This window comes from Pelobates fuscus, chromosome 11 (assembly GCF_036172605.1).
Source record: "Pelobates fuscus isolate aPelFus1 chromosome 11, aPelFus1.pri, whole genome shotgun sequence".
Classification (NCBI taxonomy): Eukaryota; Metazoa; Chordata; class Amphibia; order Anura; family Pelobatidae; genus Pelobates; species Pelobates fuscus.
The window spans coordinates 134,885,151-134,909,109 of NC_086327.1; the positions used below are offsets into that span (position 1 = coordinate 134,885,151).

General features: G+C 39.2%; 1 protein-coding gene across 2 annotated transcripts in view; it reads right to left on the bottom strand.

Annotated features, from left to right (window-relative positions):
* ZBTB44 (zinc finger and BTB domain containing 44) overlaps positions 1-23,959 on the bottom strand; it is a 58,828-nt gene that overhangs the window by 15,961 nt on the left and 18,908 nt on the right. For both annotated transcript variants that reach the window (XM_063436343.1, XM_063436344.1), the window contains exons 2-4: positions 9,812-10,848; positions 4,093-4,177; positions 721-884 (exon numbers count right to left, since the gene is read on the bottom strand). In XM_063436343.1, coding sequence (XP_063292413.1) covers positions 721-884; positions 4,093-4,177; positions 9,812-10,814 — 1,252 coding nt within the window. In that variant the 5' untranslated portion in view covers positions 10,815-10,848. The remainder of the gene's footprint in view (positions 1-720; positions 885-4,092; positions 4,178-9,811; positions 10,849-23,959) is intronic.

Consider the following 23,959-nt stretch of genomic DNA (forward strand, 5'->3'; position numbering starts at 1 on the left):
ACACAATACTACAAAACAAATACTTTGTTATCTGTATTATAGTGTCCCTTAAATTCATCACAAAGTTGAATGCCTGTAATTGACACATTAATAATACAAAGAAATGCATGATAAATTATAAAGAAAATAAAAACCCTCTAGGACATGCATACAGGCAAGTGTAAACCTTAAAAAATTCAGAGAGGATGATGCTGAAGAGTATCCGTCATGTTGTGCTTCAATGTATTTTTGAATTTAAAAAAAAAGTATCTACGGTTACTGTTATTTTTTTCAGCATAGCAACATTTTAAATTGAATTTCTCCACTTCCTGACATTTCTTTCACAGTTACCATCAAGTTGTGTTTACGAGAAGAGTCTCCAATGAATCTCACAAGACTCAATCCTGGAAAATTCACAATCAAGCTACAAGTCCAGGCTGTATTAAAATGAAATCAGTATGTGTGTTTTATAGGTATACCTGCTTGCTATTATCATAAAAAGAATGAAGACACATCAATAGTTTACTTGGTAAATAAACTACAAAATACTCTTTTTTTAACAGATATTCTCCCAACAGAGAGCTCAATAGAAGAAGGGGACTAAAAATTAAGGTTCAGAGAGAGCAAACTAGCAATAAAAAACAGACAGCACACATAGTTGCAATTTAGAATATAGAAATGAAGTAGGAGAGGCCTATTCTCCTATTTGGCACATGCTGGTTGCTAATGTTGGGGACATACCAGAATGAATGAGCATATGCTGCTTCAAGTTCTGTATCCGTGTAAAACGTACACCACACGTAGGGCACTGGAAAGGTCGATCAGGCCCATTTGGACTTGGTCGTTCTGTGCTGCTTGTTGAGGGAGCCAAATATAGCTGGTACGGATACTGGACATTTTCCAGTCTATAGAGGAAGAGAATATAAGGAGAATAAAGGTCAACGCAATACAATTTTACACATAAAAACTTTCTAAATAAGTACTGACTTTATCTCTTCATATGATAGAGAATGCATAGTTTTAATCTGCTCACTTCATGTCCTCAGACAGCAATAAAGTAAAAGAGCTGCATGTGAGGGGGTGATGAGTTGGTGGACATGAAGACAGCATGAAGTTTGTGTTCTTAGCGCTGGATAGGAGATATATTTTAACTTAAAGAAACACTATAGGGTCAGGAATAGATGTTTGTAAAAACACTATTCAGGTGGTCGGCCCTCCCATTGCCCCCTTTCAAAAGCTGTAAAATTTGCGTTTTTTCCCAGTGCTGGCTATGTCCACCATTTCCTTGACTGAGATCATCAGAATTGACAATCTCAGCCAATCCAATGCTTTAATTATGATCTCAGCCAGGGAGGCTAAGGGGGAGACAAACGCTGCGCTAGCCAATCAATCAGCATCTCCTCATAGAGATACATTGAATCAATGCATCTCTATGAGGAAAGTTCAGCGCCTCCGTGCACTGAACATCAGTGCTAAACAACACAGGAAGCATCTCTAGTGGTTGTCTGAGTGAATTACACTGGCGGTGTCTCTTAGCAGTAATGTAAACATTGCCTTTTCTCTGAAAAAGCAGAGTTTACATGTAAATGACTACAAGGACTGACTAAACTTACCAGAACAACTACATTAAGCTGTAGTTGTCCTAGTGACTATAGTGCCCCTTTAGTATCTAATTAGGCAATGAGATATATTAATGATCATGATATATGCTTTACCTAAAGAGTACTGTGTTAAGCCTTAAAGTTAACCTGTCAGTTGTTCAGGCCTTTAAAAATGTTTAAGAAATGAAAAGCCTTAGCGAGTGTCCTTTATCTTGCAATTTTTTGCATATTCTGAAATGTTAATATGAAAGTAAAAATTAAATGTTTCTCACATACAGTAGGTGTGACAAAAAAAAGATGAATAAAACTGGTTAAATACCTTCCTTATAGATATTTGCAAGGAGTCTGAAGGTATTAGTAGTTGAACAGTTCACAGAATGTAAAAAGAATGTTTGCATTTGAGCACAAAGCCTACACAGTGTATGTATATATATATATATATATATATATATATATATATAAAAAATAAAGGCGTTTTAAAAGTGCTATAGCAAGCTTCGTCAATCTCTGCACGGTTAACGAAATGCTAACAGGAAAGTTGTAGAATCCGTTCACTCTTACCCCCTCCCTGACTTTAGGAATTATATGACCCATTTAAACTTTATTTGCTGCCATTTTTAGCATATTTCGAGCCATTAAAAAGTGACCAGTGACATCTGGAAGAGAAATACGTTCCTCTACAGGCTGGTAATGATTCTTCAGTATAAATGAGGATGAGTGAGTCTTTGTGAACTAAACAACAGATGTGTTGTCATCTTGCCATTAAATAGAAAGCCCGCATTTTTGACTATTGTCTGGTAAACTAATAAAACACAGCTTTCTGTATAAACCTAGCTTTTTTCATTTAAAGGAGCATTATAGGATCAGAAACACAAACGTATTCCTGACCCTATAGTGTTAAAACCACCATCTAGCCCCCCTCGGCCTCTCTTGCCACCCTAAATATAGTAAAATCTTACTTGCATTCAAGTCTGCCGCTGCTGCTGCTGACCTGCCTGCTGTCTGCTGAGCCAATCACACTGCTTCCCCATAGGATTGGCTGAGGCTGTCAAGGAGGCAGATCAGGGCCAGAGCCAGCACAAGTAGAACAGAGCCCTGGCCAATCAGCATCTCCTCATAGAGATTCATTGAATCAATGTATCTCTATGAGGAAAGTTCAGTGTCTCCGTGCAGCACTGCCCCAGGAAGCACCTCTTGTTGCCATCTGAGGAGTGGCCTGTGCAGTTATCACCAGGCTGTAGTGTAAACACTGCATTTTCACTATAAAGACAGTGTTTACAGCAAAATGATTGATTCTACTCACCAGAACAAATTCAATAAGCTGTAGTTGTTCTGGTGACTATAGTGTCCATTTAATAGTAGCATGGTCCAATTTCATAGTTTTTCATTGTTGCTGAATCAAAGGAAGTACACAATTTGGAGAGATTTCCAGTTTTGCAAGTTATTTAAACACTGAATATTAGCCATATAAATATCCAGACTTTTTTTTAAAGATGTTTACTGAATCTTACAATACAACCTGTGTAGGAAGTGAATTACACATTGTATAGCTCTTACTGAACGCTTTCCTTTGCATCAGACAAAATCTCTTTCTTTCTTTAAAAGTGTAGAACACAGTCTCACAAAGTCTCCCATCCATATCCTGTCCCCGTGTAATGGAGAGCAATGTTGGTGATCCGATCTCAAGGAAACCCAGAACTCGAATCAGAACAGTGCAGTTAACCGTTTGCTTCAAGAAAATAAGTACATTTTGGTGTGGTTATAATGTGGAATTGTAAATAACCCACACTCTGTTTTTTGGCAGAGGGGCGAAGATGGATGGTTGTTTTAGGCAGTGAACCTCCTCTTAGTATTTGCAGGCTACTTTTTTTTTTTTTAACTTCTTTATTTTTGGACAGTCAGTTAGCATTACACATTTTACTTGCAGACGTTTGCAACATCGCACAACACATATCATCTTGTTTGTTCAACAGTTTTCCAGGCTCAAGGATTATGGCATATGCATATAACAATTGAAGAACTAATGAAGAACAAAAATATATTACACATATGCTGTAATAATTTAAACATATGAAATAGAATACAAAACTAAACTAAAACGAAGATTAAATAAATTATTTTGTGTTGTTATTTAATCTATGAGCATCACCATTTACTTATAGAAAGGCGGAACTAAACTGACAGGGGGCAGCTTTTACAGCAGTAACAAATGAGCTTATTGCACCATAAGCAAGGAAAATAAAAGTAACCACAGTGGTTTAAATAAAACACATATAATAGAGATATTAAATTAAATAAATGAAAAAATAAATCATTATTATAGTAGTAAATAAAAAAACAAAGCTTGAATTTCTCTTTAACGTTTCCCCTCCAAATAGCCATCACAAGTTGGCCAATAGCCCATCACCGGCAGAGGAAGGTGAATATTCTTTATTTAGTAAGTTCTGAACATTGTAAAAATAAGATTCAAAAAAAGCAAGATGTACAAAATGTGCTCCTTGTAAAGCCATACCGATCATCATCATCAGCGTGGACATTGGCGCTTGTGGCACCCTGAAGTGTTGGCATTCCTTCACCAACGCCCTCATCGATGGAGCCTGCGACAGGAAGAGAAAACAAAGTCACATTACAAGTACTCCTTCACCTATGGCAGGCAATATTTGAAATTTTTTCCTTGTTAATGTTTTACACTAACTTAATATAACTTGCAGAGAAACAACTTGTTTTGGAAACACAATATATTCTGCCATCTCCATGTGATATCTTATGCCAGGATGAGCTGGTGACCTGCTCTAAACCTTTTAAAATGTACCTTGTTTATTAAAGGACATCTCACTAACTCATTGGCGATGTAATCTCCTGATTCAACTAACAATGAGGCTCAGTAACCTTTCAGAGACAATGTTTAATACATACAATATATGCTGCCCTAAATAGACTCTGCATTAATCAAACCCTGTCTTGTACGTCTGAAAGCATTTACATGTCACAATCTGAAATCAAATGATAGTAGTGAAAATGACCTGACAAATGTGGAAACTGACAAAAACCAGACTCCTTCCAAACAAGGGGACAATTATGCTGTTGGAATTTTTTTTATTATTACCTGGCCTTTTACATTGCAAGAAATCAAAAAGACTTGCCTACATTTCCATTTCTTAGAATAACGGCTAAAGTACTAAAAGTAACTCACAGATGCCATGATACAGTACCTGTAAATGCCTACAGTAGAGGTAGGCAAACTCTGGCACTCCAGATGTTGTGGACGGCATCTCCCATTATGCTGGCAAAGCACTTGGGGAGCTGTAGTGCACAACATCAGGAGTGCCAAGGGTTGCCTACTACTGACCTACAGCATTATGTAAGAAACAACTATAGTTTCTTCATTTCAGACCCAGACAGTGAAATTCTCTGCAATTACTCTAACACAAAACAGTAGAATTGGTTAGGGCTACTTGGTTGACATAAAGTTGATGCAGATTGTAAGTGGGGAAAAATTAACACTGGTATGAAAAAGGACAATTTAATATTTTTAGATAAGCATTTCACTGATTTCATATTTTTAGATACCGTAAATATTTAGCTGATTTAATATTTTTAAATAAACTTTTAAAATTACTTCTACAAATTATATATTTTTTTCAAACACACATAAAAATAATATATATATATCTATCTCCACCCCCCCACCCCCACCAATATTAAATAATTTCAAAAGTTCATCCAAATATATTAAATGAGTTGAAAAGCCTATGTAAACAAATAACATAGTATAAGTAAACAAGGAGACAAACATACATGGTGGCATTTTCCCACATCTAATAAGGGCATTGTTTGACTTCTGAAAATCCCTCCATTCTTTAATTGCTGTGTATTTTGTTCTGGGGTCTGTAAGACTTGTTTGGACTTTTACCAGCCTTCGTAAAAGAAAGGATTTGACAATGCTGCTAACCCTCTGGGACAGACATTACAACAAAGAATATATCTCGATGACACTCTGCTAACTATATGCCACATCCAAGTGGAAAGTATTTGATTTCTCTGCTGTATTTGTGAAACTAGGTTCAGAAATAAATAAAATACAAGTGAAATGAGGCATTTTCCTGCAATGCCAAACATATTGTTTGATTGTTGAACATTCCTTAACAATGGGATATTAGGAAGACAAAACGAAGCGGTCACTGCTTGTGAATGCTGTGTACTCAATGCTTACGCACTTGATCTGGATTAGTAATGAACACGTAGTGGGAGGCATTGCATGTTTACAAACTAGGCAACCCTCAGCTGGGTATTTATTAAAAGATACTCCCTAACATGTAAATATGACACGCTGGCACAACAATGCATTGTGGGAGTGCACAGCACCTAAACCTCAGAAAATTGTACACTTCCATCTATATATTTGAGGATGAATTTGTTATTGCATCTCTATGTAACCGCACTGTAACCGTTACAGCTTGTTATAGTGGTTATGGTGGTCTATCCAATTGTCAAGAATAAAACAATTTTCGACTTCTGTCTGAGCCTTCTTCAAAGATATCACTAAAGAAGAATTTTGTCCAGAACTGGATGCAGTTTGCTGGCTGAGGAATGTCATCTGATACCTAAGCCAACTAATTCTATCCAAGGACGGATGGAAATTGTAACGCTGTTGCAGAAGCAGGGCCTTCTGCTTTGGCCATATCTGTGAAGAGGGACCAGATGGCTGGCACCTGGAGCACCAGGGCAAGAGACAAACCACTCAAAAACACTTTGGATTGTAACAGTGAGATGGCAGCATGGGACACCAGGCACCAAAACCAAGCAGGCTGTTGGTTGCCAGTGCTTAGGATGCCCCTTCCAATATATCTAATATGAGCCCTTGCCTGCTAAACATTTGTAGATGAATGTTCCACTTTAAGCAGGAATTTGCATTATGCGACAGATAATGGGTATACGCTACCAACAGAATAGAATCCTACAATGGCACTAACACTGCATGTATCAAACAGCGTAATTAATGGTTACGTTAAAGGAACAAGTGAACCAAAAACAAATAAATCCTAAACTCCTTCACATGACCACTGTATATTATAAATCACAACACAAATAATAAATCATTGCCTGATCGCTAAAATGATCAAATCCTACAGAACTGGATTCACTATTAAAGGACCACTAAAGTCATTTTAGTGAAGTGGTATAGGTGCAGTGGTGTATGTTGAACACCCCAAGTTAAAATATTGCCGCTTTGCAGCAAAGGCAATGGTAACCTCGAGGGGTTAAACATGCCTCTAGAGTCTGTTACATTGACAGCCACTAAAGGCTGAGGAAGCCATGCCTCTGATACGACATCAATGACATCACAGGAGGCAAAGTGGTGAGCAGCACCGAGGGAGACCTGATGCTGCAAAAAGGTGAGAACATTATTTATTTGATTAGAAAAGGAGTGGGGGGGACTGTATATATCTAGGGACAATCCTATAGTGTTCCTTTAACCAAAATATACAACTGCATCTCATATGTGGCAAATATCAGCATATAAAAAGTCACTATTAAAAACAATATGTGGGAGGCGGCATTTATTGAGAGAGGGAAATTACTGCTAAATAAACACACAATAAAAATGGTAAACTGCTTCAGTCATTAAATGTTAATAAAAAATAGGTTTGGTTTATTTTGCCTATTGAAACACATTGTGACATTGTTCAGTTACAGAGAATTTAATTGCCAAGCTTAGTCCACATGAAAAGGATCAGTCAGTGAAATTGTGGGGTTAAATAGTGTTTATTAAGGTTTTTTACAAGTATTAATATAATATCACTCATGCAGAGAAGCAGTGATACAAAAATATCACAAAATAGGGCAATTTCATGGATTTTTATGAGCTAATCGTTTAAAGGGACACTATAGTCACCAAAACAACTACAACTTATTGTATTTGTTATGGAGAGTATAGTCAGTCCCTGCAGGCTTTTTGCAGTAAAGTGTTTAAAATCACAGCCTAGTAATACCTCCACTGGCCACTCCTCAGATGGCTACTAGTGATGCTTCCTGGGGCAGTGCTGCACAGTGTGACTGACATTCAGTGTCTCCACCCTCTGCATGGAGACCCCCAAGTTTCCTCATAGAAATGCATTGATACAATTCATCTCTATGAGGAGATGCTGATTGGCCAGGGCTGTGTTTAGTTGTGCTGGCTCTGCCCCTGATCTGCCTCTTTGACAATCTCAGTCAATCCAAGGAGGGGAGGGGGCAGGGGGCAGGGTTGTTAGATGGTGTTTTTAACCATATTGGGTCAGAAACACATGCTTGTGTTACTACTGGATTTCGAATTCCCCACCTTAATACTATTTTTTCAAGGGTTTGTGACAACTATTCTTATGCTAAACCAGAGTTCCACAGCAGTTATAACCAAACTTCAAATAATAGAGTCCAGGTGCATTACTATAGTGTTCTCAGAATGCGCAACAGAAATACATTCAAAATGTTAATGCTCCCATGTTCTCCAACAGAAAGCAATGGAAAACCGGGGATTGACTGAAGATCTGAATGGGTTCCAGGAGATGCCAATTGGGGGGGCATCGCAGGACCGAATTAGGTCTTGGTTTCAGCAGAAGTCACTGGAGTACAGGGATTTCCGAAAATACTAACTAAATAAACACAAAGGTTTTCAATTCACTGTCTCCAAATTCCATTGAAGTGAACACATTTTGTGGAGGACACAATCACATCCTGGTAGCTACATATATAATTTATATACACTGCGCTGGCTAATTCACCAGCAAGGGCATATATTGCAGATTTATTTAGAGGGCTCTGCTTTTGGGGCACTTTTGAGGTCTCCCATCTTCTCAGCTTGAGAATATGTGTCAAACAAATGAGTAAACACCCTGTACTGTTACGGTCTTATTATTTATCCTCAGTTAACATGCCTAATTTCAATGAAGTTGTTATGGTGCCCGTAGTGTTCCTTTAATAAAACAAACTTTAATAGCAGCTTTAACAACGAAACCGATACACAGGAAATCTTCTACATTACCTTTTCAAAAGGATGTTTTATTACTAAAAGCTCAAAATAAAAACTAAACTAAAAAAACTCACTCAAATATACCAGGCTTGGAAAATGCAAGAGGTGGGAACTAACAAAGTCTATGATCAAGCTTTGACTTGTGGAAGGGATTGATGTTTTAGGCACAGTGATTAGGTCACAACTGTGTTTTACATTTTTATGGTTGTTTGATATTGTACCATACAGTGACCAACCATCTTTTATCTTCCTTTTTTAAGAAAACAAATATTTCTATGCAAATATATGTATAATGTGTATATACTGAGTATGTGAGTATAATGTGATATATTATTTCTATGGAATGCTTGTTTATTTATCTGTTTAAAAGGTGAATTGAATGTGTGATTTGTACGTAAGACATAAATAAAAGATGACTGTTAGATGCAGATTTCCTGCATGCACACCAAAGCACCACAAATGCAAACTGCCTTCCACAAATCCTAGTACACAGGTGAAAAGTGATAATTTCGTCGACTAACAGTTTTCATCAGATTTAGTCGACTAACAAATTCGGAGTTATGTTGACTAAAACAAACAATTCAGATCACTAAAATATGACTAAAACTAAAATTAACACTGGTGAGTAATACACATGGGGGAGGGAGGAGAGGACATGAGACACATGAGGGGGAGCTGGGGGATTGAGACACATGGGGGGAGCTGGGAGGAACGTGGAGGAACTGAGGGGAGGAATTGAGACACATGGGGGGCTGGGGGATTGAGACATGTGGGGGAGATGAGATGCATGGAGGGGCTGGGACACACACAAAGCGACACTGAGGGCCTTAGGTTTCAGGTTAGGTTTTGTCACCCCACCCCCAATTAAAACAAACTGATACTTGACTAGGGCAATATTATCTGACAATGACATCAATAAAGATAATTTTAACCGGGGTAAATATTGTTTCCTGATACAGTAAAGAAAGACAAAACAATTTTTTATCATTATTCTGTTGACACAGTATTTGTTTAAAAAAAAAAAAAAAAAAGCAGATGTCATTGGTCAACTCTTAATTAACACCAATGGGACTTAGAAAGAGAAAATAATAGGTCTGATGTTTTGTTTGTAAATAAAAAGGATTCTAAATTGTCTGTGCTCGAATGACCTCAATGTTTGCTAGTTTTGTGATGAGATGCTGAGATGTGTAGTTAATGTATGCTAAAATGAGGAGTACATTACCTATGGAAGAAGACTGAGGGCTAATCAGCAGGTCCTCCTGCACTTGTTCACTTCCAGGAACAGTCTGCTGGTCACTCATTGAGCTTTGAGATGCACTGACAGGCTGAGAGACCTCTTCATGCACCTCCTCATCACTTAGTCTTTCCACTTTGACTCGTACGTCATCCTCCATCACCAATGGAGAATTGGCTTTAGTGCTTTCACAGGCAACATAGTCGGTTACCCTTCGAGCAACTTCAGAAGGTCCTGGCAATTCTAATGTTCTGGACTCAATCTGCTTCACCTTGTCTGGCTGAAGCCGTCGGTCAATTCCAAATGGAAAAGTCCAAGGGAAGGCATGTGATGAATCTACCGGCTGACTCCGTGCTTCACTGTAAGAAGGTGTAGGGTTTAGCACTTGTGGAGAGCTTGTTTGTGTGCTGCATTTCAAAGGACTCTCTGGAGACATGACAATGTAGCTTTTCCGCTTGCGACGGGACTCTCGACATATGGGTATGGTCCTCTCTACAACACTACATTCCGAAGAGACTGGAGAAAGGCTACCGTCTCGAAAATTATTGCAGTTGGCAGTGTTTTCCTGCCCTGTGTCGAGCACTTTCTCTGGTTGAGTGTTCCATAAAATACTGGACTTCATGAACTCTGAACAGGTGCTTGCAACACTAAACATCTGCATGTAACTTGCAGCAGCTAAGACGTCAATGATATTCTCTGTGTTGATGGATAATGTTGCTGTGTATGCATACTCCAATAGAGGTATAAATCCTGTCACCGTAACATGGTGCAAGTCCAGTATGCACTGGCTACTCTCCTCTGCTTGGCCCACCAACTTGGTGCGAAAGAACTCACTACAGGCTGCCAAGACCACCTTGTGAGCTCTGAAAATCTTATCCTGGACACGTATAGTGATGTCACAAAAGTGTCCATCATTACGCAACATGTTCAGTTTTCCCAACATTTCCTGGCTATGTGCCGGAGAATTGTGAGTGAACGTCTTCACCCCCATTCTGAAGTGCAGTGGAGTTGTGATCGCGCAGAATCTGAAACAGAAAAAAAAAAAAAAAAAAAGACAATTCTGAATATTTTCAGCTCATTTAATTTTCTTACAGTCAAACAATGACACACTCATGCAAATGCCCTGGATTTGGTTTGCAAATACAAGTTATTCTTAAAAAAGGAAAATAGAAGCAGATGGCAATTATTGTAAAACACACATACATTGGACTTTTTCCTATACCTGCACTAGCATATTGCCAATCGGTGTATATTTATCCACAATTAGAAAAACACATTATTTACATACATATTTATGTAACACACTCCAGAGCCTCAGATAAATCTTAATTACATTTGCTTCTATCTTTTATTATTTTCTTTTTGATTTTTTTTATAAATTGTTATGAGGATTAAAATACAAATATAAAGAGAATAAACTGAAGTAAATAAAAAACATTTTGGCCATCTCCAATACACACATCTGCGTTCACGCACACACTGTACAACACTGTGGAATAGACTATATAAAATCATATGGCCACCAAATAAAACCTGCCTTACTTATTACTCCACTTCTTTTATCAAGCTAACAAAGACTGAAGCTTGTCTTAATCTCCATCCTATATGAGGATTGCAAAATTAAGGAAAATACACAAGACAAAGTGGTTCCTTGTTTTAAAGAGACATAGATCAGAAATGAAGAAAAGAAAAACAGATTCTGAGAGAAGAAGAAACAATAAGGAAAAGGGTAAATTTGAGGTGACAGATACACTTTAAAAGAACACAATAGAATCAGGAATACAAACAATTCTGATAATCTCAGCCATGGAGGTGGGGGTGGAGCCAAACATTTTGCTGAATCAATGCATCTCTGTGGGGAAAAGTGCAGCACCTCCATGCAGAATGGGGAGATGCTGAACACTAGTGCTGCACACTGTGCAGCACTGACCCAGGAAGCACCTCTAGTGGCAGTCTGAGTGACTGCCACTGGAGGTGTCCCCAGACAACAATGTAAACACTGCCTTTTCTCTGAAAAGGCAGTGTTTACAACAAAGAGCCTACAGAGACAGGCAGTAAACACCAGAACAACTACATTAAGCTGTAGTTTTTCGGGTGACTATCCCTTTAAAGCAGTTTGTCTATCTGCTACATCTTCTTACAAAGGACTTTCCAGGGTAATTTACTAGAGGGAAAAATGAACATTTAAATCTGGGTGATTAACTACAAAGTCTGGTACGGCACTATGGGTATTTTAGTCCAAACCAAGGTGGACAATCTTGATATAAATCCCTTATCAAGAAGCACAAAACCCCTACTGATTACTAAAGATAAAAAATAAAAAAAGTATTTAAATTTTTCAATAACCATCGCTGTGAGGAACTGCATCTATGGATTTATATGCACGGACATTTATGTTAGGTTGATTATTTATATATGACACACACATGTCCTTTTTAAATCTTCCTCTGGAGGCATGGTGAGTCAGAGGTGGGTCACGGATCGCAGGCATACCTTTGTGAGCCATCTGGTTTAAAATAGACCCATGCCTCGCTATGTATTTGGCTGCAGTGCCAGGCCTTATGCGAGGGTGGGAAAAAAACTATGAAAGGTGCACACTTTTGCAAAAACACAGAGCTAAACTCCTGCTTGCCAAAAATGTCTGTAACTGTAATAATGTCAAACAGAGCCTGGGAAATATCAGTGGCCTTTGAATCAATCCTCATACCAGCTTTATACATTGTGATATAACAAAAGCATAATGCTGCAAAAATTCTCCCGTATAACAGGGTCTTCAAAAGCAGGATCTCATCTTCTATCTCACAAGAAGAAATCTTTAGCATGCTAAATGGAAGCAGTTTTATTTTAGACTTGGAGAGGGAGGGGGAAATAAGACAACAACATATATAATTTTGCACAAGGCAAGGGGTTAGTAGCCAGGAGAAGTGTTCTCACCCAATGGGTGAAAGTATCTTGAGTTTTTATACAACAAGACTTGAAAGCTAATTAAGCATATTAAATAACTACACTCTATCTGGAGGGCTGAAGTGCTCCAGCCAATACAGTTAGACGAGTTGGGAGCATGAGCTAGCTCTTCAGAAAACGCCAGGTGGAGAAAAATGCAAATAAGCCAGTATTGCATTCCTAACCTGTTTAAGCCAGCCCACGCCAACTTGTTTTACACATGCATCTTGCTATTAGAATATGTTTATCCATACAGCACAGTCCTGACTGGTTGTGCATCTTATTCTTAACATTTCACAGAGACTTTGCATAGAAAACTATCCTACACTGCTATACCACATGCACCACGACTACTACTCTGTATTTTTATAGAATTAAAAATATAAAACTAAACTTACATATATTGGACATTCATAATTAATGTCCTCTTTTTTTATTTCTTTCTAAAGTAATACACATGAATGTATGTTTATTAAAAAATAATAATATTAACAAAAAGACAACACGAGACGGTGTCACTCCAGTAGATTTTAGAGACCTCTGCTGCCACCAGGAAGTGCCTGTGATATGACAGCCAATCCCCTGCATACTCAGTGCTCACCCTTAGAAAACAATAAACCTACTACATCTATATACTTCGCTGTACTGCAGTTATGCACGAGGATCCTAGTGATTTTCATGGGGAAATATGCACTAGTAAACACAGAGCTGCACACTCATGCAACCTCTATTCTAAAACAAGAGGAATGCCAGAGGGGCACTCAAGAGGGGTATACATATCTTCCAATTATTGAATTACTAGAATACAAATATCTGATACTTATTATGTGTTATTTTAGTCCATGGATTTCCCCTTTAACAAGCAGAAAGGGAAGCAAAATACAATCAACTTAAAAAGGACCCAATATGCAGGGATTTACCTCAATATACAGAATAAATAAATGTACAAAAAATATGCAAAACAAAGAAGGAAAGTTCTGCAGCTGGTCCACCCCCAGAGCAGAAAGGGTCTTCATCAATTAGGATCCCCTCATTGTGATCTATGGGGGTTTTCTAATCCCATAAATCCCACATCCAGAAGAAGCAAAAATAGGTCATTTTCACGGTTAGGTTGCTGAGCTGTGAAGATACCTAAGTTCTAATGTTAATGATAACATTTGCAATCATCGAATATACAGAAATTGCACCCAGTTCTAGACACATCTTTGGTTGTTAAACAGACATTTAATGAACACAACATATGATAATCTTTGCAACATATGATAATCTTTTCATTCAGACATGTGGAGACAGGAGGTGCATTGATAACGATTCGTTAACAGCATAGCATGCACACAGCACTCCATACAGTTGTATGGGAGAACATTATATGCAACAACGGCAGCTCGCAGATGTGACTTGTGTGCTACAATGTTCACGTGTAACGTGTGTGAATATCCTTTCATCATGCTGGAAACACGTGACAAGCACATGTAGCATACATGATTTTAAGATCTAGGTATTGCATTTAGGCAGGAGTGTGAATCTCTGCAAGCCCAGATATCACTGAACAAAAGCTCACATCATTTTCTGGGTTATTAGTGCAACAGCATATGGGGGAAATGTTGGTACTCGTGCATTAAGGCGCTCACAACTCTGGAAAGGCAAATAAGTCTTGCCATCTGCCTGCTCACAGACTCGTCTGCAGGCTGAACAGCAAAACAGAGAATATCCTCAATCATCTCATCTTACTCCATAACATCAGAGTTCATTGCAATTAGGAAGGTGCATACTGGTTTGTATTATACTTACAAGTACTGTGTTGTGATATAATGTTTTGTTGTTTGTGTCTGCAATATCTATAATACGAAGCTACATAATAAGCTATTTATAAGTGCCATTCAGTAAGGAAGATCATTACAAAATGTATTTCATATAGATGCCAACTTGTATTCAGGTCGATATATCACTGCTGCATTGCAGGAATCTGCTTTCTTCATGTAGTTTACAATTCTCATCTGTAAAGTCCTCCAAAAACAAAGTTTACAAATATTGAGGCTGATTAAGGTAAGTTAGCAATATTACTTTAGAGATTGACACTACAATAACAGCGATGTTAATAATAAAACCAGATGAAAGGGAAGCCACAATTAATTTCATCGAACTACCTGCCTTAAACAAGCACTACATATGGCAACAAACTACCGCGAAAGTTTAGACTGTAGATTTTTAAACGTGTTCCCACTTGGGCACTGTAAGGGTAATTTTCCAATTCTTTTTAAGAATATTTTCTATCCAACTGATATATATCGGTCACTCTAAAAGCGGTTCAGAAGATTCACTAAGCATATTCTTGCAGGGCCATAAACACAGAGAGTCGTCAACGTCTGTCTGTGCATAAATATATTAAAACCTGATGGGGACATGGTCAGGAAAAATAATAAATAATCTCAAAAGAATCTGCTTTTCTCCAGAGTAGAACTTTTCCATGGAGCAAAACACCAACAAAAACTAAATTTTGAAGTGTAACAATATTATGAACAATTATGTAACACAGGGCTTGACAAATTTCTCTAGAAACTAGGAGCCAGATAAAAAAGTTAGGAGCCAGTTTTCTTTATAAAGAATTTTGTTTAGTTTTCAATAAAAAAAAAAAATGCAATTCTTAACAGACACTATAGACACCAGAACCACCACAGCTTAATGTAGTTATTCTGGTGTCTATAGCTTGTACCTGTAGACCTTTTAACGTAAACACTGTGTGCAGCACCTACTTTCGGCGTTTCCCCGCTCTGCATGGAGGTGTTGAATGTTCCGCATAGATTCAAAACATCTCTATGAGGAGATGCTGATTGGCACATTTTTGCTGTGCATGCACAATATCCTCCCAATGCTTTCCAATAGGAAAGTTTTGGCTTAGCTCTGATCATAAAGATAGATGATCTCAGTCATGGAGGCAGGACCAGCCACAGTGAAATCGGCATGGTGTGGGATAAAAGGCGAGTAAAAACATCTTTGTTGTGCGATTGGAGGGGGGCAGGTACCTACACACACACATTCTCTGACAGGGGCACACACGCTCTTTGTCAGGCACGCACACACACACTGACAGAGAAACACACTGACAGACACACATACACGCACATACTGACAGACACATACACAAATTAAAATACACACTCGTTGACAGACAGACACACACACACTGACAGACACACATACCGACAGACACACACAAACTGACATTTTGTATGTTAACAGAAATCCACACAGCCTCCCTATCTTTGGGAGAGCTGAGTGTATTTTCCCTGGGGTTCAGTGGGGCTGCTCTCTTCCTGCAGCTCCTCTCTACTCTCTCTGTAGTGATGCACTGTCCGGAGTGACGTCATATTCTGGCTCCCGGCATCATTAAACAGCGCGAGAGGGCGCAGAAGGTAGATTACTGCTCCCTCGTACGCTGCCTACAATGATCCCGTGGGTTGGTGTCCCCTTTGCTTCTGTAGGCAGACGGCCCCCATGCTGCCACAGCTGTATAAAGAATAGGGCCAATGTAACCCCTGAGCCGGCCGGCTCCAGTATTCTCCACCGCAGCCGGCTTCAATGCTCCCTCGGGTGGGTGTCTTAATTAAAGGGCTGACATCCCAGGCACCAGGGCGAAATTTCTAGACGCCATGGCAACCTGGCAACTGTAGCTGATGTAACAATACTATAAAAAAGAAAAAGAAAAGAATGAACAGGTAATGCACTTAAAAAAGTACACGGAGAGGAGACAGGCACAAAATGTATTGCATTAAAGATCTGAGAATGCTTTAATTTTCCACTTAAAACTGTTAATATAGATGCCAATAAGAAGGGACACGTATAATCTGCTCCATGCAAAGTAGCCAAATAAAAATCTTAAAAATAGATAAATATTCTCTGTATGTAGAACTAACCACCACACGACAAATTGATAGACCTGTATGACAGCTATCCTCTGCTTCTTAAGGGTTGTTTTCTATGCCCATTACATAAAAAAATCACCTTCTCTTACTATCTCTTAACCTTGCTCATACAAATGAAATATTCCCAACTTTAGTCAAAATCTTGCAGCTTGAACAGTCCCTACTATTGAGTCCTAATATACAGGGATTCTTCTTCAGCATGGAGGTATAAAGGGTAGAAATGGGAATTTTTCAAAGTTCACAGACAGAGAAAGTGTTGTGACATGTTAAAGAACACTCCAGGCACCATCACCACTTCAGTGTGCTGTAGAGTGTCTTGCTCCCTCCTCCCCCTATAAATAGTGAAACCATTAGGTAACAGTTTGACAACTTTCCTGTTGGGAGCTGCAGGGTACCAGTCACGTCCTCTATGAGAGCTAAAAGCTTAGTTCACTGGCTCACAGTGATCATCTGACACTAATGTAAACTCCATGACGATGCCTCAGGCTCTCTTAGAAGGATTGACCTATGTAAAAAGCAATGGTTTTACTACTTACACTGGGCAGGCTTCTGGTCACCCCTGGTACCAGTACACTGTACTGATTATGGTGCTTGGAGGGTCCCTGTAAAGGTCAGTAGATAAGGCTGCAAAATAAATTAATACAGGGAGAAGGATCCTGTAAATTGGGGATGCCCATTAAGACTATCTACATCTATCTTCAAGAATGTTTATGGCTGCGGTCAATATAAATATATTTTTGATACCAAAAGGCAACAAACTCTGGACTAGTAGCTGGCCACCAACAAACTACATATGATTACCAGCAAATATGACTATTATGGGATACTGTGTTTAATGTGCAGTATGGGAGCTTGTGAATCTAAGTTGCTAACTGGTGCAATATAAAAAAAAAAAAAACTTTTTTAAAAGACCCGCTGGAAGAAGCACCTGTAAGGTGAGGGGAAACAAAGGCAGGACCAGCGGTTTGTTTCCGTAGCTTGTCTCTAAAATAAAACATGTTTATCATTATATAATTTTAATCATCTTCATTGCCATGTAATGTCAAAACAAAATGTAACAATAAATAGTTCTGAAACAATGCAATTTTGTTCTAAGTGTAATAAGCACATTCCTAGTGTTATCATATTGCCAAGAGTAGTGCTAACGACATCACTGTTAGTGTTTAATAAGACAGTACATTAATAGGGTAATGTTGTCAGGTGTAGTGATGACAGATGCGATTGTCATGCTGTTAGAGACACAGGAAGACAGTTGTACATCTGGATCGCTAACCCTTTACTTCCAGCCACCTGCAAAGGACAATCTAACTGACTGGCACTTTGACACACTCCTCCCAGCTGCAATGTCCGCAAGACATGTAACCTGCTAAGCTGGAGGGGAACCACAGTTCTCTGTTAAGGAGCCACTTTAATCTCCAACATCAAGGGGTTATCTTTATTTCTGTTTGCTAAACTAACAGTGAACTGCTGTAACCACCTTACAATGTACAACATGCATGTATCGTTGTAGCAACAAACTGCTTTGCCCTCAGTGTCGTCTGACAGTCTCAGTTCATACTCCACTCAATCGTCTACGGCTGTCAGAGGAGCAGTGGAAAGGCGGCAAAGTTCGGCCATTGCCACTGCAATCAGAGAGCTGAAATTAGCCTTCAGAACAGAACATGGCATAGTAAGGACCCTCTCCATCAATTTCTTATATTGAACCTCTTACTGTGAGTAGCAGTGAGCGACTGTCAACAAGGGCAGCTGGTCATGAGAAAAAATGGCACGTATCTTACAAAGTACATAATGTTTATTCTCACACTTGCACCGATTTGAATTCTAACTTCTTTTGCTCAGAGTAGCATAGGTACAAAGTAATGGGTGTTAAGGCGGGAGGACCTTTGTTTCTCTATATCCGTTATGTTTGAACCTGTCAACTTCATTTTATTAGTATAGAATCCTTGCGTTTTCCACTATTTTTGGAAAAAGCGAACTATCTTGCTGCATCACCTGATCCTGTGCTCTGGCTCTCGATTGTCAGTGTCCCAGGTTTTCTATGTCGCCCCCTCCCCCCCTGAACCCTACTCACTGTCCATTCAGTAGTAAAAATTAGGTCTCTGTACTTGCTAACTGGCTGACATTCAAATTAACTATAGAAAATAAAAAGCTTACCTTGTTATTTAACTGCAATGAATAAACCGGATGAACTTGTTTAATTTAACATTTTGGATGAGCCTTTCAGGTGATTAACCACATCATACAACACCAGCCAATCCCATTCCATATGACACAGAGTAAGCCTTTAATCGAAATGAAATACTATGCAAATGTATAACAGCATAGTTCACCAGACAAGCCCCCAACAATGCCCAGGTTGCAGTCTTGGAGATTCTGGTTTTACTTTATCTTGTTTATGTTGAATTAATTATGTTTTACTGCACCTGGCACTAAGTACGAAACTACAGCAAGCCTTATTTATTAATAAATAACACACTCACTATGTACCTATATCACTGTTACCAGCTTTAATAAGAGCAATGCCTGGGCACTCACTATGTTCCTATATCACTGGTACCAGCCTTAATAAGAGCAATGCCTGGGCACTCACTATGTTCCTATATCACTGGTACCAGCTTTAATAAGAGCAATGCCTGGGCACTCACTATGTTCCTATATCACTGGTACCAGCTTTAATAAGAGCAATGCCTGGGCACTCACTATGTACCTATATCACTGGTACCAGCCTTAATAAGAGCAATGCCTGGGCACTCACTATGTACCTATATAACTGGTACCAGCTTTAATACGAGAAATGCCTGGGCACTTACTGTGTACCTATATCACTGGTACCAGCTTTAATAGGAGCAATGACTGGGCACTCACTATGTTCCTATATCACTGGTACCAGCTTTAATAAGAGCTATGCCTGGGCACTCACTATGTACCTATATCACTGGTACCAGCTTTAATACGAGCAATGCTTGGGCACTTACTGTGTACCTATATCACTGGTACCAGCTTTAATAGGAGCACTGACTGGGCACTCACTGTGTAGCTATATCACTGGTACCAGCTTTAATAAGAGCTATGCCTGGGCACTCACTATGTACCTATATCACTGGTACCAGCTTTAATACGAGCAATACCTGGGCACTCACTATGTACCTATATCACTGGTACCAGCTTTAATACGAGCAATGCCTGGGCACTCACTGTGTTCCTATATCACTGGTACCAGCTTTAATAAGAGCAATGCCTGGGCACTCACTGTGTTCCTATATCACTGGTACCAGCTTTAATAAGAGCAATGACTGGGCACTCACTATGTTCCTATATCACTGGTACCAGCTTTAATAAGAGCAATGACTGGGCACTCACTATGTTCCTATATCACTGGTACCAGCTTTAATAAGAGCAATGCCTGGGCACTCACTGTGTACCTATATCCCTGGTACCAGCTTTAATAGGAGCAATGACTGGGCACTCACTGTGTACCTATATCACTGGTACCAGCTTTAATAAGAGAAATGCCTGGGCACTCACTATGTACCTATATCACTGGTACCAGCTTTAATAAGAGCAATGCCTGGGCACTCACTATGTACCTATATCACTGGTACCAGCCTTAATAAGAGCAATTCCTGGGCACTCACTATGTACCTATATCACTGGTACCAGCTTTAATAAGAGCAATGCCTGGGCACTCACTGTGTAGCTATATCACTGGTACCAGCTTTAATAAGAGCAATGCCTGGGCATTCACTATGTACCTATATCACTGGTACCAGCTTTAATAAGAGCAATGCCTGGGCACTTACTGTGTACCTATATCACTGGTACCAGCTTTAATAAGAGCAATGACTGGGCACTCACTATGTTCCTATATCACTGGTACCAGCTTTAATAAGAGCAATGCCTGGGCACTCACTATGTACCTATATCACTGGTACCAGCTTTAATAAGAGCAATGCCTGGGCACTCACTATGTACCTATATCACTGGTACCAGCTTTAATAAGAGCAATGACTGGGCACTCACTATGTTCCTATATCACTGGTACCAGCTTTAATACGAGCAATGCCTGGGCATTCACTATGTTCCTATATCACTGGTACCAGCTTTAATAAGAGCAATGCCTGGGCACTTACTGTGTACCTATATTACTGGTATCAGCTTTAATAGGAGCAATGTCTGGGCACTCACTATGTTCCTATATCACTGGTACCAGCTTTAATAAGAGCAATGCCTGGGCACTCACTACGTACCTATATCACTGGTACCAGCTTTAATAAGAGCAATGCCTGGCACTCACTGTGTTCCTATATCACTGGTACCAGCTTTAATAAGAGCAATGCCTGGGCACTCACTACGTACCTATATCACTGGTACCAGCTTTAATAAGAGCAATGCCTGGGCAATCACTGTGTACCTATATTACTGCTCAGCTTTAATAAGAGCAATGCCTGGGCACTCACTGTGTACCTATATCACTGGTACCAGCTTTAATAAGAGCAATGCTTGGGCACTCACTATGTACCTATATCACTGGTACCAGCTTTAATAAGAGCAATGCCTGGGCAATCACTGTGTACCTATATTACTGCTCAGCTTTAATAAGAGCAATGCCTGGGCACTCACTGTGTACCTATATCACTGGTACCAGCTTTAATAAGAGCAATGCCTGGGCACTCACTATGTACCTATATCACTGGTACCAGCTTTAATAAGAGCAATGCTTGGGCACTCACTATGTTCCTATATCACTGGTACCAGCTTTAATAGGAGCAATGTCTGGGCACTCACTATGTACCTATATCACTGGTACCAGCTTTAATAAGAGCAATGCCTGGGCACTCACTGTGTAGCTATATCACTGGTACCAGCTTTAATAAGAGCAATGCTTGGGCACTCACTATGTACCTATATCACTGGTACCAGCTTTAATAAGAGCAATGCCTGGGCACTCACTACGTACCTATATCACTGGTACCAGCTTTAATAAGAGCAATGCCTGGGCAATCACTGTGTACCTATATTACTGCTCAGCTTTAATAAGAGCAATGCCTGGGCACTCACTGTGTACCTATATCACTGGTACCAGCTTTAATAAGAGCAATGCCTGGGCACTCACTATGTACCTATATCACTGGTACCAGCTTTAATAAGAGCAATGCTTGGGCACTCACTATGCACCTATATCACTGGTACCAGCTTTAATAAGAGCAATGCCTGGGCACTCACTATGTACCTATATCACTGGTACCAGCTTTAATAAGAGCAATGCCTGGGCACTCACTATGTTCCTATATCACTGGTACCAGCTTTAATAAGAGCTATGCCTGGGCACTCACTGTGTTCCTATATCACTGGTACCAGCTTTAATAAGAGCAATGCTTGGGCACTCACTATGTACTTATATCACTGGTACCAGCTTTAATAAGAGCAATGCCTGGGCACTCACTGTGTTCCTATATCACTGGTACCAGCTTTAATAAGAGCTATGCCTGGGCACTCACTGTGTTCCTATATCACTGGTACCAGCTTTAATAAGAGCAATGCCTGGGCACTCACTGTGTATCTATATCACTGGTACCAGCTTTAATAAGAGCAATGCTTGGGCACTCACTATGCACCTATATCACTGGTACCAGCTTTAATAAGAGCAATGCCTGGGCACTCACTATGTACCTATATCACTGGTACCAGCTTTAATAAGAGCAATGCTTGGGCACTCACTATGTACCTATATCACTGGTACCAGCTTTAATAAGAGCAATGCCTGGGCACTCACTATGTACCTATATCACTGGTACCATCTTTAATAGGAGCAATGTCTGGGCACTCACTATGTACCTATATCACTTGTACCAGCTTTAATAGGAGCAATGTCTGGGCACTCACTATGTACCTATATCACTGGTACCAGCTTTAATACGAGCAATGTCTGGGCACTCACTGTGTATCTATATCACTGGTACCAGGTTTAATAAGAGCAGTAAAATGATACAGTTTATGTAGACTTCAAACCATAACTGCTTTGCAATTCCTAAGGATTGTAGAACAAAGGCCGAATGTCACTGTATAATTAAATGTACCCAACATAACATTTAGCCTCTAAGATGTGCCAGCTAAATCACCAGCTTATGTGTTACACGCGAGAATGATTCACAGGCGAATAAATGAACGCACACATTTACTGGCAATTTAAATAGAACAACAGAGAAATATTGACTAGCACAAAAAAATGAGGTTTTAATAAGTGCAACATGCGCGATGTGTGATTAAAACCCTTTTTTTTTTTTTTTTTATCCCTATTGGTGATAGATGTTTGATGGATTAATAGCAGGCTTGATATATTTTGATATATAAAAATACCTGTTGCGGAAATACTCCACACTGGTTGGGGCAATAAACGGGTCTGATAGAAAAGTTAAGGGGACACTATAGTCATAGCCCTGCAGTATCACTTTGTTTATACAGCCCTAGTCACACCTCCCTGCATGTGACTTGCACAGCCTTCTTAAACACTTCCTGTAAAGAGTCATCTAATGTTTACACTTTATTAAAACTTCTGTTTAATTTAGATTTTCTTATCTCCAACTCTGTTAATAGCTTGCTAGTCATTGCAGGAGCCTCCTGTATGTAATTAAAGTTCAATTTACAGAGCAGGAGTCAAAAACTTTTAAAGTACATGGCATCTGACAGAGAATGAAGCCATTTTTTTCCATGCAGGCTGTGTGAGTTACAGCCACGGGAGGTGTGGCTAGGGCTGTATAAACAGGAACAAAACTGATTTAACTCCTAAATGTCAGAGAATTGAGCAGTGAACTACCAAAACTGGTTCATTAAGCTAAGGTTGTTTTGGTGACTAAAGTATCCTTTTAAATATTTGTGCCTCTTATTTTGTTATGTAAAAACATTTGAATAATACATTTGTAAACAAAAATAAATAAATAAATGAATAAATACATAAATGAGAAAACAAATGATGGAGGAGCAGTGAGGACTAACTTGGTGGAAATAAGGACAAATAAGCACAAATGGGAAAAGTGCGACAATATTTGACGTAGTACCCCCAGTCTTTGTCTATATGTCTGTACAGAGGCACAAGGCAAATGCTTTTCCACCTTGATATTTCTGGCCTCTAATCTGTCAAAAAAGAATAAATAAAATTCAAAATGACCTTTTGCTGATACTAGCTGTACCTACACTCTGAATGCATGTTAAATAATATGCCCACAATTGGTTACTCCATTATCTGTACATAAATAATGCTGATGATAAACAC